The sequence below is a fragment of the Anolis carolinensis genome, chromosome 6 (genome assembly GCF_035594765.1).
Source record: "Anolis carolinensis isolate JA03-04 chromosome 6, rAnoCar3.1.pri, whole genome shotgun sequence".
NCBI lineage: Eukaryota > Metazoa > Chordata > Lepidosauria > Squamata > Dactyloidae > Anolis > Anolis carolinensis.
The window spans coordinates 3,080,516-3,097,614 of record NC_085846.1 but is presented as its reverse complement, the minus strand read 5'-3'; the positions used below and the strand labels follow the sequence as shown (position 1 = coordinate 3,097,614).

Here is a 17,099-nt window from a genome sequence, read left to right as displayed (position 1 = left end):
ATTGTAGGACCAGTCCACAGTGAGGGACCTGTTGTCCAACCCCACCTGAAAAGCTACATTGCTCTAAGAAAAATGAAGCATTTCTGCAGTGTTGTGGTGATGGGATATGGGGGTCCAGGCAAGGTTGAGGTGCTCAGATACCCGTTGATCCTGCCCTTTCCTCCCTGGCAGATGGGTCGGTGCCACCAGGCTCGAAGGCCTTGCCCCAGGGCTACCTGTACAGCTTCTTATATGGCTCGGTGGTGCTCTTCCTCTGCCTGCTGGTCTGCCTGGTGGGCTCCCACATCTACTCCCGGGCCGCCTTCTTCATCTTCCTGGTGGTCAACCTGGTCCTGGTCACCATCTTCGCCAGCTTCTTCGCCGTCTCCCCCAGGGAGATCTCCATCTCCCGTGACGGCAACCACAGCTTCAACGCCTCCTTCACTGGGTTCAACGTCTCCACCCTCCGAGACAACCTCTACGGTAGGTAGGCAATTTGAAGCTGCCTTCAGGCACAGGATATATACCAGGCATGGGCCAACTTCGGCCTTCCCTCCAGGTGTTTTGGACTTCAACTCCCACAATTCCTAACAGCCGGTAGGCTGTTAGGAATTGTGGGAGTTGAAGTCCAAAACACCTGGAGGGAAGGCCGAAGTTGGCCCATGCCTGATAGAAATGCAGGTTGAAGAGCTCTTTTTCTTCCTCTCCTCATCTTCCTCCTTTTGCAGCCATGTATTCTCGCGATTACACCACGAACAACATGATGTCCTTCGCCACCGTCTTTGCCGTCATGTTCAACGGCTGCACAGGGATCATGGCAGGCTCCAACATGTCAGGTGAGGATCTTGTAGCATTCCTAAAGCTCCATGCATGTATATTACAAGAATAATTTATGACACGGATGTTCAGCGTTTAAGATTACTAGTTTCCCTTGCTTAAATGGGTTAGGGACCAGGGCACTGTCTAAAACTGAAAATGGTTGAAAAGTCCATTTTAGCTTGTAATTACAAGACTGAACACTAGATGGTGCCAAATGCAAAGCTGAATTCTAAAGAGAGGGAAGCCGCACATGGCTAAAATTTAGATATGCTGAAATAGTAATAATAATAATTTCTTATTATCTATCTTGTTTGCTGTGTCATAATATAATAATAATAATAATAATTGTATGACACAGCAAACAGCAGCCTTTGCTGTGTCATAATATAATAATAATAATAATAATAATAATAATAATAATAATAATAATAATAATAAAAATAATAATAATAATTGTGATGACTTGACGTGACAGAGAATGGAATCCCTTCAGATCCCACCGCTGCCACCAATTATGTGAAGACTTGACGTGATGACAGGGATGGAACCTTTTTGGATCCCACCGCTGCCACCAAAATGCGAAGGGTTCACCTTCTACCTCTATGTATTTCACTTTTCTATGTTGTCGCTGCCACCACCTTTGAAAGATGCTTTGCTCAAATAATGAGCAACATTTGAAGAAACAGTAACTTGTTTATTTATAGTACAAAGCTTGATGGTTGCAAGAATGTTATAACTTAAGTTGAACGATGTTACTTCTGTACAGTAAGTGTTGCAAGACTTTTCAATCGTTTCACTGAGCTTAGTATGGTATTAGCTTTATAAGACTTGTTTCTTTCAGTTAGGAATACTGTCCTTCTTGAACTTAATTGATCTGTACCCGATCAAACTTGGACTGGGGAGTTTAACTGGTTAACCCTAGTCCTTCTATGACTTAGGGATGTAACCTCAGCTCTTTAGTTATTCCTACTAAAGGCTCAGCAACTTTAATTTTAGCCCTTCTCCGCTAAAACTCTCTAGCTGCTCAACTTCCTCCCACAATCTCTTTATTTCAATCACACTCCTTTCCCACTGAATAGAACCAACTGCTCTGCTCAACCGACAAACTCCAACTGCCGAATTCCAACTGCTAAATTTTGAATTCTATGGCTTCCACCAGCAAGGTGAAGCCACGCCCCTTTTCCTGGCCATGCCTTAGAGGCTCCCAGCTTCTGTATAAGAATAGCTGAAATATATAACCTTAAACAGTCAACCTAAACATAGCAATCATGAATAAAACACAATGATCATGACATCTTTACATACCTTCCAACCCAGAAAGATTATTTTTGCTTTTTCTAGACCCAGAATAAGCAAAAATAATAGAGAGTAACACAAAATACATATCTATATATAAACATAACATCATACCTTAAACTCTAAATACAAACCTGTAAGTCTTCCGATCAAGGTGCTCTGGATAGAGCATCAGCTACTACATTACATTTGCTGACCTATTTACATACGGCTTAATCATATTTACATGCACCCGTTTCTCAATCCCTGATTGTTCATCTAGGATGTCACAGTTCACATGGTTCTGCTTCCTGACGATCCTCCACGGTCCAGTCCAGTCTATCTGTAGTTTGTTGTTCTTGTTGGGTGTTAAAAACAGGACCTCATCTCCGACGTTGAAGTCTCGGGGTCTCGACGTTGCGTCGTACCGGGTCTTTTGTTGCTCCTGGGCCGCCATAAGATGTTCCTGGGCGATGTCCCTGGCCATCTTTAATGTTGACTGAAGATCCTTGATGTAGTCGTCGACAGGAACAGGATCTGGCGTAGGGCTTGCTTCCCAGTGCTCTCTGATCAAATCAAGGGGTCCACGAGCCCTCCTTCCGAATAACAATTCAAAAGGCGAGTAACCAGTGCTGTCCTGTGGGACTGATCGATATGCGAACAACAGCTGCTGCAACTTGGTGTCCCAGTCATGGGGTCTCTGCTGGCTATAGGCCTTGATCATTTTCACTAGTGTTTTGTTCAGGTTTTCTACTAGGCCATTCGTTTGCGGATGATAAGGTGTGGACGTTAGGTGTTTAATTCCGCACAACTCTAATAACTTCTTCATTAGCCGCGAGGTGAACTGAGTCCCCAGGTCTGACACAAGCTCTCTGGGAAATCCAGTCCTTCCCCAAATTGATAACAGCGCATTGGCTACGGTGGAAGTTTCAATATTGGTCAAAGCCACTGCATCTGGATACCTGGTTGCATAGTCTATTACTGTGAGGATATATTTGTATCCTCTCCGACTGGGCTTATACAAAGGACCAACTAGATCAATCCCTACTCGGAAAAAGGGTTCCCCAACAACCGGCATGGGAACTAAAGGAGCTTTGGTCTTATCTCTTCCCGTGCTAAACCTTTGGCAAGTATCGCACGACCTGCAAAACTCCTTGATATGTTGATACATGCCAGGCCAGAAAAAGTTCTTGCTGATCCTTTGGGTGGTTTTTCTAACCCCCAAATGCCCTCCTTGTGGATTGTCATGGGCCACATTTAACAGTTGTTTCCGGTAGTTTACAGGTACCACTATTTGGGTACGTGTTTCTGGCTTATTCAAAGTCTTATGGCTTGTACTTTTCCTGTATAAAACTCCCTCCTCAAGTACGAACTTAGGAGTTTTACTTTCTTCTGTTCCTGTGGCGCTCTGAGCTTGCAAGAACAAAGGTTGTAATGTTTCATCTGCTAGCTGCTCTCGCAGTATCTCTTGTTTTCCCTCTATTCCGCTGACCAACTCAATGATGTTCGAACTAGACTCAGGAAGTTGCTCTGAGCTAGCTTGGATGGTTAAACACTTGGCCTTTGGAGTGTGGACCTCCATGTTGCCTTCATGTTTATCAGCTTCTTTCTGCCAATTCCTAACTTTTCCATTTAAATCATTCCCAATCAAACATTTGTATGGGATATCCGCGCAGACCGCGAAGTCCCATAATCCTTCCCAGCCTTTGTACTTGATGGGTAAGGATACTACAGGGGTTGGTATCGACGGGCCTATCCCCTTTAAATTTATCTCTGAAGAGGGATGTTGGTATCTCTGTGGGACCACTTCAGGACGTATAATACAGACATCCGACCCAGTGTCTCTCCATCCCTGCGTGTGTATCTCATCTATGACAATAGATTCTAAATAGTCTTCAGAGATTTCCCTTGAAAGGAAATTGTTTTTCTTTTGGCCTCGCATCAGGGCTTCTAGACTTAACTTCAGGTTCTACTTCTTGTTCTATTGGAGCTCTATTTACAAAGAAAGTAGACCTGTCTTTCTTGATTAAGTTACATTGATACCTAAGATGCCCTGGCCTTCCACAATGGTAACATTTTATCTTTTCCTCAGGCCTGGCTTGGCCTGCAACTGCCTCATGCTTCCTATAGGCGGTGTTTTCTCCTGAACCTCCCCTTTGCATCTGTGTGCGTGCGTGAGGGTAAAACGTCGGCTTTAGAGGTTTTTTCTCTTTTGGTTCTTCCTCCTTCCTAAAACCTTCTTTCAAGGTAATTAGCTGGTCAATCATTACTGCAGCTTCGTTGGCTGTCTTTGGGTTTCGGTCTTGAATTAGCCATCTGTATTCTGAGGGAACTAGGTGAAAGAGCTGCTCCAGCTTCAATAGTTCAAGTTGCAGAAAGGAATCTACTTCAGAAGTCTTCACCCAGCTGTCAAAGTATTGAGCTTGCTTTGAAGCAACTTGCGCAAAACTTTGGTGTCTGTCCCTCTTTAAAGTTCTGAACTTTAATCTGTAAAATTCAGGCGTCAACTGAAACTTTTGTTGTACCTGTAGTTTAAACATCTTATAATCTCTGTGAGTGTCTTCAGCCATATCACTATATATCTCCAGAAGCTTTCCACTAATTTGTGGCCTCAGATATAACATCCATTTGTCTTCACTCACTTCAAAATCTTTACAGCACCTTTCAAAGGATATAAGGAACTTTTCTATATCATCTTCCTTGTTATATCTGGGAAACCTTTTTAAAATTACGTCAGGTGCTTCAGCTCTCAAATCCCCTTCTTGGGTATCAGCATGAGGTTGAGAGTGTGTCAATCTTTGCTTCTCCAAATCTATTTCCATTCTCTTCAACTCTAATTCTCTCTCTCTTTGCTTATCCTCCAATTCAGCCTGCCTGGCTCTCTCCTCAGCTTGTCTCTCTTTCTCTTTTTGCTTATCCTCCCATTCTCTCTCTCTTTGCTTATCCTCCATCTTTTTCAATTCGAATTCTCTCTCTCTTTGCTTATCCTCCAATTTCTTCATCTCTAATTGATACTTGAGAGACATTTCAGACAAGGTTACTTGTTCTGAATCTGAGGAGGAAAGCTCTCCTGCCTCCTCTGCCAACTTTTTCTGTTTCCTGGTGGCCATTTCCAGACAAGTTTTACCTCAGCCCTTTTACCTAAAGCTGATCTCCGGCACCAAACTGACTTTTGCCACACGAATTTCAGGCACTGAATCAGTTTTTGTTACACGTATCCCACCGCTGCCACCAATTTATGTGATGACTTGACGTGACAGAGAATGGAATCCCTTCAGATCCCACCGCTGCCACCAATTATGTGAAGACTTGACGTGATGACAGGGATGGAACCTTTTTGGATCCCACCGCTGCCACCAAAATGCGAAGGGTTCACCTTCTACCTCTATGTATTTCACTTTTCTATGTTGTCGCTGCCACCACCTTTGAAAGATGCTTTGCTCAAATAATGAGCAACATTTGAAGAAACAGTAACTTGTTTATTTATAGTACAAAGCTTGATGGTTGCAAGAATGTTATAACTTAAGTTGAACGATGTTACTTCTGTACAGTAAGTGTTGCAAGACTTTTCAATCGTTTCACTGAGCTTAGTATGGTATTAGCTTTATAAGACTTGTTTCTTTCAGTTAGGAATACTGTCCTTCTTGAACTTAATTGATCTGTACCCGATCAAACTTGGACTGGGGAGTTTAACTGGTTAACCCTAGTCCTTCTATGACTTAGGGATGTAACCTCAGCTCTTTAGTTATTCCTACTAAAGGCTCAGCAACTTTAATTTTAGCCCTTCTCCGCTAAAACTCTCTAGCTGCTCAACTTCCTCCCACAATCTCTTTATTTCGATCACACTCCTTTCCCACTGAACAGAACCAACTGCTCTGCTCAACCGACAAACTCCAACTGCCAAATTCCAACTGCTAAATTTTAAATTCTAAGGCTTCCACCAGCAAGGTGAAGCCACGCCCCTTTTCCTGGCCATGCCTTAGAGGCTCCCAGCTTCTGTATAAGAATAGCTGAAATATATAACCTTAAACAGTCAACCTAAACATAGCAATCATGAATAAAACACAATGATCATGACATCTTTACAATAATAATAATAATAATAATAATAATTGTATGACACAGCAAACAAGATAGATATGCTGGATTTCGTTTCACAAAATCACAAGTCGAACACTTCCCAAGTGTCTAGGACTGTGTGATGTATTTTCGGATGATTTGCGCAGATCCCAGTAGGGTGGCCTTTTGCAGTTGGCAGATCGTGATTTTGTCAATGTCTATTGTTTCCAAATGCCGGCTGAGGTCTTTTGGCACGGCACCCAATGTGCGGATCACCACCGGGACCACCTGCACTGGTTTCTGCCAGAGTCTTTGAAGTTCAATCTTGAGGTCCTGAGAGCGGCTGAGTTTTTCCTGTTGTTTTTCGTCAATGCGACTGTCAATGATCCAAACCTTTTTCTTTTCCACAACTGTGATGTCTGGTGTGTTGTGTTCCAGAACTTTATTATTATCACCACATGCATAACTGTGCCTTTTTCCTTCTGATAAATACGACAGCATTTTTATAGACACCTAGAACATTCAATGGGGTGAGATGCAGAATAGAGCTGCCCGAATACGTTGCAGCCTTTATTTCTGATTTATCTTCTTCCTACACTCATGAAGTGTTCTGCAAAAGCACAAAGCTGGCATCGCTTTGTGGCATTTTGGTTGCCAATAAAAAGTCACTCTCGGTTGCACATTTGGGTTAGACTTTTGTGGGCAGCTTGGGTTTCTGAACTGTTGGGGAACTGTGGGGAAACGTGCCCATTTTCCAATCCGTGACTGTTCTGACGACAATGTCCTGTCCTTCAGGAGAACTGAAGAACGCCAGCAGCTCCATCCCGAAGGGCACGATCGTGGCCGTGGTCTACACCTTCGTCATCTATTTCTTCCTCTTCTTCATGACCAGCTTCACCTGTGAGAGGTGAGGTGCTGGCGTAGGCCAGGCATGGAATAAAATAATAACTAACACAGATGTCTATTCTGAACAATAGAGAACAATAATGGTTCAATATACTTTAGAGCACCATATACATTTCACGTAAACTAAACCAATGCCAAATCCTCTGAAATAATATGAAATTAAAAATGAAAAAAAATGTCTTTCTAAATAGTAGTAACCAGCTGCTATAAATCACTACTGACCGAGAGGTCATGAGTTCGAAGCCCGGGTCGGGTTAAGCCTCCGATCATTAATAGCCCCGGCTTGCTGTTGACCTATGCAGCCCCGAAAGACAGTTGCACCTGTCAATTAGGGAAATTTAGGGACGCTTTATGCGGGAGGCTAATTTACAACACCATAAAACTGCCAGCAAAACATGAGGAAAGGAATGAGGAAGTACAGCCACTTCTGGACAGTGAATAATAATAATAATAATAATAATAATAATAATAATAATAATAATAATTTATTCTTGTACCCCGCCCCATCTCCCCGAAGGGACTCGGGGCGGCTCACATGGGGTCTTGCCCAACATCACAATATCAAATCAAAACAAAAACACAAATTTACAACAATAAATCAACAATATCGGTAAAACAATCAAAAGGACAATCTTACAAGATAAAATGTTAAAACAGGTATATCAAACACAAGTCTGGGCCGAAAGGTGAATGTGTCAAATCGGGAGGAGATAGTTACATAATTGACATAGTCAATGAACTACTATAAATTACAATGGTGACAATAAAAGGGCAGATCAGTGGGTCTATTATTACATAGGCAGGCATCTTAAACCAACAAAAGTCACAGTGAAGCAACAGCTCCCCCTGTGGCCGGAATCGTGAAGCTGGAAAAATGTTAAAAATGCCTCTTGAGTCTGTCTAATGTATGTTGTTGTCTGTTGGCATTGAATGTTTGCCATATATGTGTTCATTGTAATCCGCCCTGAGTCCCCTTCGGGGTGAGAAAGAAGGACGGAATATAAATACTGTAAATAAATAAATAAATTAATTAATTAAACCAAACAATTAGATGTAAGTCTCTGCAGTCCTGGAAGAATTTCCTATGGACTTCAATTAGATTAAACACGGATTAGAGCCAAACAGACTCAGTCTCTCTGCAATCCTGGAAGGATTTACTCTGGACTCCAACTGAGTAAAACACAGGATTAGAGTAGAACAGTCTAGGTCAATGATGGGCAAGCTTTTGCACTTGGGTGTGTCAAAATTCACCAAAAAAACTAGCATGACTTGGGTGGTGTGTCACTTCGAGAAAAAAAAAACGTAATTTCACAATATATACAGCTTAAATAACAAAAATATATAATTGTAATATATAACTGTATTTAATCAATCAAAAACTATTTACTACAATTATTTCCATGTACAACAATCTATGATACCTCTTGCAGTTTCCACGCTGATTTCTCTCTATTGTAGTTTCAATGTAGTCATGAATAATGAATAATAATATAATAATATAATAGTAATAATATACTACGATAATAATAGAATAATAATAGAATGAATGAATATATATATATATATATATATATATATATATATGTATGTAATGTGCATAATTCCCATGGAGTAAACAACAAAACCACTGGACCAAATCACACCAAATTTGGCCACAAAAGACATTAATCATCCAATCAATCTGCATGCGGCAGCATGTCAGCAAAAATTATGCACATTATATATATATATATATACTAGCTGTGCCCGGCCACGCGTTGCTGTGGCAAAATATGGTGGTATGGGAAATAAAGTATTGAGGAACTGGTGGTAGTTAAGGTAAAGGGTAAAGGTTTTCCCCTGACATTAAGTCCAGTCATGTCTGACTCAGTGTTGGTGCTCGTCTCCATTTCTAAGCCGAAGAGCCGGCGTTGTCCGTAGACTCCTCCAAGGTCATGTGGGATGACTGCATAGAGCGGCGTTACCTTCCCGCCAGAGCAGTACCTATTGATGCACTCACATTTGCATGTTTTTGAACTTCTGGGTTGGCAGAAGCTGGGGCTAACAGTGGGGGCTCTCTCCGCTCCCCCAATTCAAACCTGCAGCCTTTCGGTCCAGAAGTTCAGCAGCTCAGCGCTTTAACATGCTGCGCCATCAGGGGATATTATTTCCTAAAGGTTGTGAATATACAATATTTCTGATTGGTTTTTTTTGTCTGTTGGAGGCAAGTATGAATGCTGCAATTAGGAAAAATGATTAGGATGTAATGGCCTTGCAGCTTTAAAGCCTGGCTGCTTCCTCCCTGAGTGAATTTTTTGTTGGGAGGTGTTAGCTGGCCCTGATTCTTTCCTGTCTGGAATTCCCTTGTTTTCAGAGTGGTGTTGTTTGCGATATTTTATGTGCTTCTACTGTCTGTGGCCCTGAGAAAACAGAGGATTTGCCAGACTTTGATGATGGGAATACTTTGTTGGGAGGTGTTAGCTGGCCCCGATTGTTTCCTGTGTGGAATTCCCCTGTTTATTTACTGTCCTGGTTTTAGAGATTATATTGTTCTGCATTATTCTATCCCAGTAATTATTTCATATTAAAGTAGAATCTCACTTATCCAACATTCACGTATATAATGTTCTGGATTATCCAACGCAGTCTGCCTTTTCATAATCAATGTTTTTGTAGTCAGTGTTTTAAATTCATTGTGATATTGTAGTGGTAAATTTGAAAATACAGTACAGTAGAGTCTCACTTATCCAACATAAACAGGCTGGCAGAATATTGGATAAGCGAATATGTTGGATAATAAGGAGGCATTAAGGATAAGCCTATTAAACATCAAATTAGGTTATGATTTTACAAATGAAGCACCAAAATATCATCTTAGACAACAAATTTGGCAGAAAAAGTAGTTCAATACACAGTAATGCTATGTAGTAATTACTCTATTTATGAATTTAGCACCAAAATATCACAATATATTGAAAACATTGACTACAAAATGCATTGGATAATCCAGAACATTGGTAAGCGAGTGTTGGATAAGTGAGACTCTACTGTAATTACTACATAGCATTACTGCGCATGGAACTACTTTTTCTGTCAAATTTGTTGTATAACATGATGTTTTGGTGCTTAATTTGTAAAACGATTACCTAATTTGATGTTTAATCGGCTTTTCCTGAATCCCTTCTTATTATCCAACATATTCACTTATCCTGCCGGCCTGTTTACGTTGGATAAGCGAGACTCTACTGTATATTGATAATCTTAAATTATCTGCTTAGAACTGGATTATCTGAGGCCCCTTCTTCACAGCTGTATAAAATGCCCACTGAAGTGGATTATATGGCAGTGTGGAGTCAAGATAATCCAGTGCAAAGCAGATAATGTAAGATTCTAAATGGGTTATATAGCTGTGTGGAAGGGCCTTGAGTCTACACTGCCATATAATCCAGTTAAAATCAGATAATCTGTGGAAGAAGCCTAAGTGAGGCCTAAATCTGCCTGTCCCCTAACTGAAGCCTGGCTGTCCCTTGGCTGGTTGCTAGGCAACCAAGTGGGCAGAGATTAGCCTTCTAACTGGCAGCAATTGGATAAAAAAATTATTGCTCTCCCTCTAATTAGGACTTTATTTTTCTTTTCTTTTTGTTGTATCAACCTGGAGGCATGGATGATGGGTTGTGTTGTCAAATTTCGAGGTTGGGGGGCTTGTACTTTTGTTGTTTTGTCCACTGCCCTGATGCCATCACTCTTTTATATATATATATATATATATATATATATATATATATATATATATACTAGCTGTGACCAGCCACGCGTTGCTGTGGCAAAGTGGTGGTGGTATTGGTTAAAAATTGTTGTGTAATTTTTATTTGACGTTATTTGAATTTTTTAATTAATTTTATTGTTAGTTATATTTTTATTTATTATATTTTATTATTTTCTTGTATTATTTTTAGTTATTTTCTGTTATTATAGTATTTTATTGTATAATTTTTTTAGTGTTTTTTATTATTTTTTATTGGGTTGCTAGGAGACCTAGTTGGAGGAGCTTAGCCTTCTAACTGGCAGCAATTGGATAAAAGCAATTATTCCTCTCTCTCTAATTAGGACTTTATTTTTCTTTTCTTTTTGTTGTATCAACCTAGAGGCGTGGATGATGGGTTGTGTTGTCAAATTTCGAGGTTTTGGGGGCCTGTAGTTTTGTTGTTTTGTGGGTTGCCATGATGCCATCACTCTTTTATATATATATAGATATATATGTCAGTGCTGACAACACGTGTCATAGGTTGGCCATCACTGGTCTAGGTCATCAACCCAATGTGATAAAAGTCTTTTAGGTGTTCCAACTCCTGTGCTGATGGTGTCAAAGATGTAAGGCATCTCCAAAGATTCAGTATAACAGAAGTAAATTCAGAATGACCAGAGCAAATTCAAAAGCAAGGGAAACAGATACGACGTTAATGCAGATCCTGAGTAGCTGGTTGTTGGCTGGAATAGGTTCCGTAACGGAAAATAAAGGTAATATAGACATAATTCACAACTGGTTTTCTCAGGTATTTCTCCAGTTTTGGAAACTTCTTCTGGTAAGCGACAATATATTTCTAAATTCTTTTTGTTATGGTGATATATGTTGGAGGCTCTGCTTCAGGTATTATGTCCGCAGTATTAGTGTCCTGTTGTTGATCTTGTGTTGCGAGGTGTTGGTGTATGTATGGGCCAGCTTGGGCCCTCCAGGTGTATGTGTGTAGTGTGTGTTTGTGTGTGCTGTGTTTTGCAAACCCCGCTTCCTCCTCCTCCTCCTCCTCCTCCGCAGGGCGCTGCTGCAGGGCGACTACGGCTTCTTCCGCTCCATCAACGTCTGGCCGCCTTTCGTCCTGGTGGGCATCTACTCGGCCTCGCTCTCGGCCTCCATGAGCAACCTCATCGGCGCCTCCCGCATCCTCCACGCTTTGGCCAAGGACGACCTCTTCGGTGGGTCCCTCTTGCTCTCCACTTTTTGCTTCTCCTCTCCCACTTCTCATCCACAAAGCGTCTCATCTTACAACTCCGCCGTTACCATCATAAGTCTTTTTCTTTCCTCCGACAGGGATCGTCCTGGCGCCGGCCAAGATCGTCTCCAAAGGAGGAAACCCCTGGGTGGCCGTCCTCTACACCTGGGGCCTGGTGCAGGTAAAGGCCTGGCTCCCCTCCCCAGGTGGCCTCCATTCCTAGTCTTTCACATCTCCATCAGCCTGTAAGGTTCTCTTCTTCCAGTTGTGCTGTGGGTAAGTCTTCCACAGAAGGAAGCACCAACGTTAAAGCACTGAGCTGGAGACGAACAGATCCCAGGTTCAAACCCTGGGAACGGCGTGAGCGGCCGCTGTTAGCTCCAGCTCCTGTCAACCTAGCAGTTTGGAAACATGCCAATGTGAGTAGATCAATAGGTACCGCTCCAGCGGGAAGGTAAGGGCGCTCCATGCAGTCATGCCGGCCACATGACCTTGGAGGTGTCTACGGACAATGCTGGCTCTTCGGCTTAGAAATGGAGATGAGCACCAACCCCCAAAGTCAGACATGACTGGACTTAACGTCAGGGGAAACCTTTTAGATTCCAACAGGTTTTATTGTACAGAATACCAGAATCTTCTCTGTAGCCTGTTTATATAGGGGCTCTCACATACCAGAGGGTAATTGAGGTTTTATGGCTGGCATCTGTTCTTTGTCAGCGCTTGCTCTGTGTCCGGAGATGTCATAAGATCGGAGATCATGACATCATTATTGTACAGAATACCAGAATCTTCTCTGTAGCCCGTTTATATAGGGGCTCACACAGACCAGAGGATAATTGAGGTTTTATGGCTGGCCCGTTTTATGGCTGGCATCTGTTCTTTGTCAGCGCTTGCTCTGTGTCCGGAGATGTCATAAGATCGGAGATCATGGCATCATTATTGTACAGAATACCAGAATCTTCTCTGTAGCCCGTTTATATAGGGGCTCACACAGACCAGAGGATAATTGAGGTTTTATGGCTGGCCCGTTTTATGGCTGGCATCTGTTTTTTGTCAGCGCTTGCTCTGTGTCCGGAGATGTCATAAGATCGGAGATCATGACATCATTATTGTACAGAATACCAGAATCTTCTCTGTAGCCCGTTTATATAGGGGCTCTCACATACCAGAGGGTAATTGAGGTTTTATGGCTGGCCCGTTTTATGGCTTTGTCAGCACTTGCTCTATGTCCGGAGATGTCAAAGATCGGAGATCATGACACAGCCCCACAAGATCCCCTTAATAGGATCATACTCCCCTCCATGCTTGAATCTACGGCCAATGTCTGGCAGAACCTTTTGGAGAACCTAGAGCAGGCATGGGCAAACTTGGGCCCTCCAGGTGTTTTGGACTTCAACTCCCACAATTTCTAACAGCCATATTTTCACCAATGGTGGGCATGCAAAAAAAAGTAAAAAAAGAATTGGAGTAATATACGAGGGTTATCCAGAAAGTAGATTACGTTTTGGAATTAAAAATGAACAAAGTATAGGAGAAAACATTTACCATATGCAGTTGAAAGCCAGACCCAAATACCACTTCTCATCATAGTCACCATTCAAATCTAGGCACTTATCATAGTGAAGAATGAGCTTGGCAACTCCTTCCCCACAAAACTCTGCCACTTGCATCCTCAAAAAGTATAGGAGAAAACATTTACCATATGCAGTTGAAAGCCACACCCAAAGACCACTTCTCAACATAGTCGCCATTCAAATCTAGGCACTTACCATAGCGATGAATGAGCTTGGCAACTCCTTCCCCACAAAACTCTGCCACTTGCATCCTCAAAAAGTATAGGAGAAAACATTTACCATATGCAGTTGAAAGCCAGACCCAAATACCACTTCTCATCATAGTCACCATTCAAATCTAGGCACTTATCATAGTGAAGAATGAGCTTGGCAACTCCTTCCCCACAAAACTCTGCCACTTGCATCCTCAAAAAGTATAGGAGAAAACATTTACCATATGCAGTTGAAAGCCACACCCAAATACCACTTCTCAACATAGTTGCCATTCAAATCTAGGCACTTACCATAGCGATGAATGAGCTTGGCAACTCCTTCCCCACAAAACTCTGCCACTTGCATCCTCAAAAAGTATAGGAGAAAACATTTACCATATGCAGTTGAAAGCCACACCCAAATACCACTTCTCAACATAGTTGCCATTCAAATCTAGGCACTTACCATAGCGATGAATGAGCTTGGCAACTCCTTCCCCACAAAACTCTGCCATTTGCGTCTCAACCAGCGTTTTGGCAACGATGCGCAGCTGCAGCAAAAGATGACCGGCTGGTTGAGGATGCAAGTCCTTTAAAAGGGGACCAGGCTGGGAACACAATATCCAATGTTCCGCTGGCCCGTTTATGCTGGATAAATGAGACTCTACTGTATTAAAAAAAAAAAGGAATTGTGGGAGTTGAAGTCCAAAACACCTGGAGGGCTGAAGTTTGATAATTAAACAACTGTCTAGAACAGGGGTCCCCAAATTAAGGCCCGGGGGCCGAATGCGGCCCTCCAAGGTCATTTACCTGGCCCCCACCCTCAGTTTTATAATACATTTTTATATCAGTTTTAATAATATAATATATTGTATATACATATAATATTGATAAAAATATTATAATGTTACACAATATAATACTAATAGTAATACCATATAAAATATTAATTATATGTTATATATTACATATAATATTACAGTATAGTGGTATAGTTCAATATAGTAATGTATAATGCTAATATTGTGCTATGCTAATAATATAATATATTGTATGTACATACAGCTGCTCTGAGTCCCCTTCGGGGTAAGAAGGGTGGGATATAAATGTAGTAATAAATGTAGTAAGTAAATAAATAATTAATTTTAGACTTAGGCTCACCCAAATTCTGAAATGACTTGAAGGTACACAACAACAACAAACAACAATCCTAATTAACTTGACTATCTCATTGGCCAGTAGCAGGCCCATACTTTCCGTTGAAGTCCTGATAGGTTTATGTTGGTTAAGATTGTTTTCATTTTTAAATATTGTATTGTTCTTTCATTGTTGTTGTTGTTGTTGTTGTTGCTTTGCACTACAAATAAGACATGTGCAGTGTGCATAGGAATTTGTTTGTATTTTTTTTTTCAAATGATAATTCGGCCCCTCAACAGTCTGAAGGATTGTAGACCGGCCCTTTGCTTTAAAAGTTTGAGGACCCCTGGTCTAGAACAAAAAGCAAAGCAAAAAAAAGTCTCAGGGTTGTTGTGTGTCTTTCGGGCTGTGTGGCCATGTTCCAGAAGCATTCTCTCCTGACGTTTCGCCCACATCTATGGCAGGCATCCTCAGAGGTTGTGAGGTATGGAGAAAACTAAGCAAAGAGGTAAATATTTCTCCATACCTCACAGCCTCTGAGGATGCCTGCCATAGATGTGGGCGAAACGTCAGGAGAGAATGCTTCTGGAACATGGCCACACAGCCCGAAAAACACACAACAACCCTGTGATCCTGGCCATGAAAGCCTTCGACAACACAAAAAAAAAGTCTTTCAGGCCAAAACAAACTGCCTGCCTCCTTCCGCAGCTGGTGCTCTTGGTGGGGAAGCTCAACACCATTGCCGGCATCGTGACCGTCTTCTACCTCGTGGCCTATGCTGCCGTGGACCTGGCCTGCCTGGCGCTGGAGTGGGCCTCTGCTCCCAACTTCCGGTGGGTGAGGTGTCCGGCGGGTGGGCGGGAGGGTCACTCGGTGCAGGCGAGAGAAGAGGAATCATTTGGGTGATGAAGATACTGATAGGTATCGGTCTGAAGCCGGCGTCCTTCTCCTCCCGCAGGCCCACCTTCCAGCTCTTCTCGTGGCACACCTGCTTCCTGGGCATCGTCTCCTGCCTGGTGATGATGTTCCTGATCAGCCCGGCCGGGGCCTCGGGCAGCCTGGGCCTCATGCTGCTCCTCCTGGGCTTCATCCACCTCCGCTCGGCCGCCTCCTCCTGGGGCTACATCAGCCAGGCCCTCATCTTCCACCAGGTACGGGGTCATTGCTAATAGCCAACACGGATTTACCAAAAACAAGTCATGCCAGACTCATCTGATCTCTTTTTTCGATAGAGTTACGAGTTGGGTCGATACAGGGAATGCTGTGGATGTAGCGTACCTGGATTTCAGTAAGGCCTTCGACAAAGTCCCCCACGACCTTCTGGCAAACAAACTAGTAAAATGTGGGCTAGACAAAACTACGGTGAGGTGGATCTGTCATTGGCTAAGCGAACGAACCCAAAGGGTGATTCTCACCAATGCGTCGTCTTCATCATGGAAAGAAGTGACAAGTGGAGTGCCATCCGCAGGGCTCCGTCCTGGGCCCGGTTCTGTTCAACATCTTTATTAACGACTTAGACGAAGGGTTAGAAGGCACGATCATCAAGTTTGCAGACGACACAAAACTGGGAGGGATAGCTAACACTCCAGAAGACAGGAGCAGAATCCAAAACGATCTTGACAGACTAGAGAGATGATTGGCCGAAACTCACAAAATGAAGTTCAACAGGGACAAATGCAAGATACTTCACTTCGGCAGAAAAAATGGAAATCAAAGAGACAGAATGGGGGACGATGCCTGGCTTGACAGCAGTGTGTGCGAAAAAGATCTTGGAGTCCTCGTGGGGAAGAAGTTAAACATGAGCCAACAATGTGATGCGGCAGCGAAAAAAGCCAATGGGATTCTGTCCTGCATCAATAGGGGAATAGTGTCTAGATCCAGGGAAGTCATGCTCCCCTTATTCTATTCTGCCTTGGTCAGACCACTTTACCTGGAATCACACTGGGTCCAATTTTGGGCACCACAGTTGAAGGGAGATGTTGACAAGCTGGAAAGCATCCAAAGGAGGGCAACTAAAATGATCAAAGGTCTGGAGAACAAGCCCTATGAGGAGCGGCTTAAAGAGCTGGGCATGTTTAGCCTGCAGAAGAGAAGGCTGAGAGGAGACATGAGAGCCATGTACAAATACGTGAAGGGAAGTCCTAGGGAAGAGGGAGGGAGCTTGTTTTCTGCTGCCCTGCAGACTAGGACGC

The 17,099-nt window shown here is 42.6% G+C and overlaps 1 protein-coding gene across 2 annotated transcripts in view; it reads left to right on the top strand.

Moving 5' to 3' along the window:
• slc12a9 (solute carrier family 12 member 9) overlaps nt 1-17,099 on the top strand; it is a 47,750-nt gene that overhangs the window by 15,296 nt on the left and 15,355 nt on the right. For both annotated transcript variants that reach the window (XM_062958165.1, XM_062958166.1), the window contains exons 5-11: nt 172-462; nt 708-815; nt 6,928-7,039; nt 11,831-11,988; nt 12,104-12,186; nt 15,616-15,740; nt 15,866-16,058. In XM_062958165.1, coding sequence (XP_062814235.1) covers nt 172-462; nt 708-815; nt 6,928-7,039; nt 11,831-11,988; nt 12,104-12,186; nt 15,616-15,740; nt 15,866-16,058 — 1,070 coding nt within the window. The remainder of the gene's footprint in view (nt 1-171; nt 463-707; nt 816-6,927; nt 7,040-11,830; nt 11,989-12,103; nt 12,187-15,615; nt 15,741-15,865; nt 16,059-17,099) is intronic.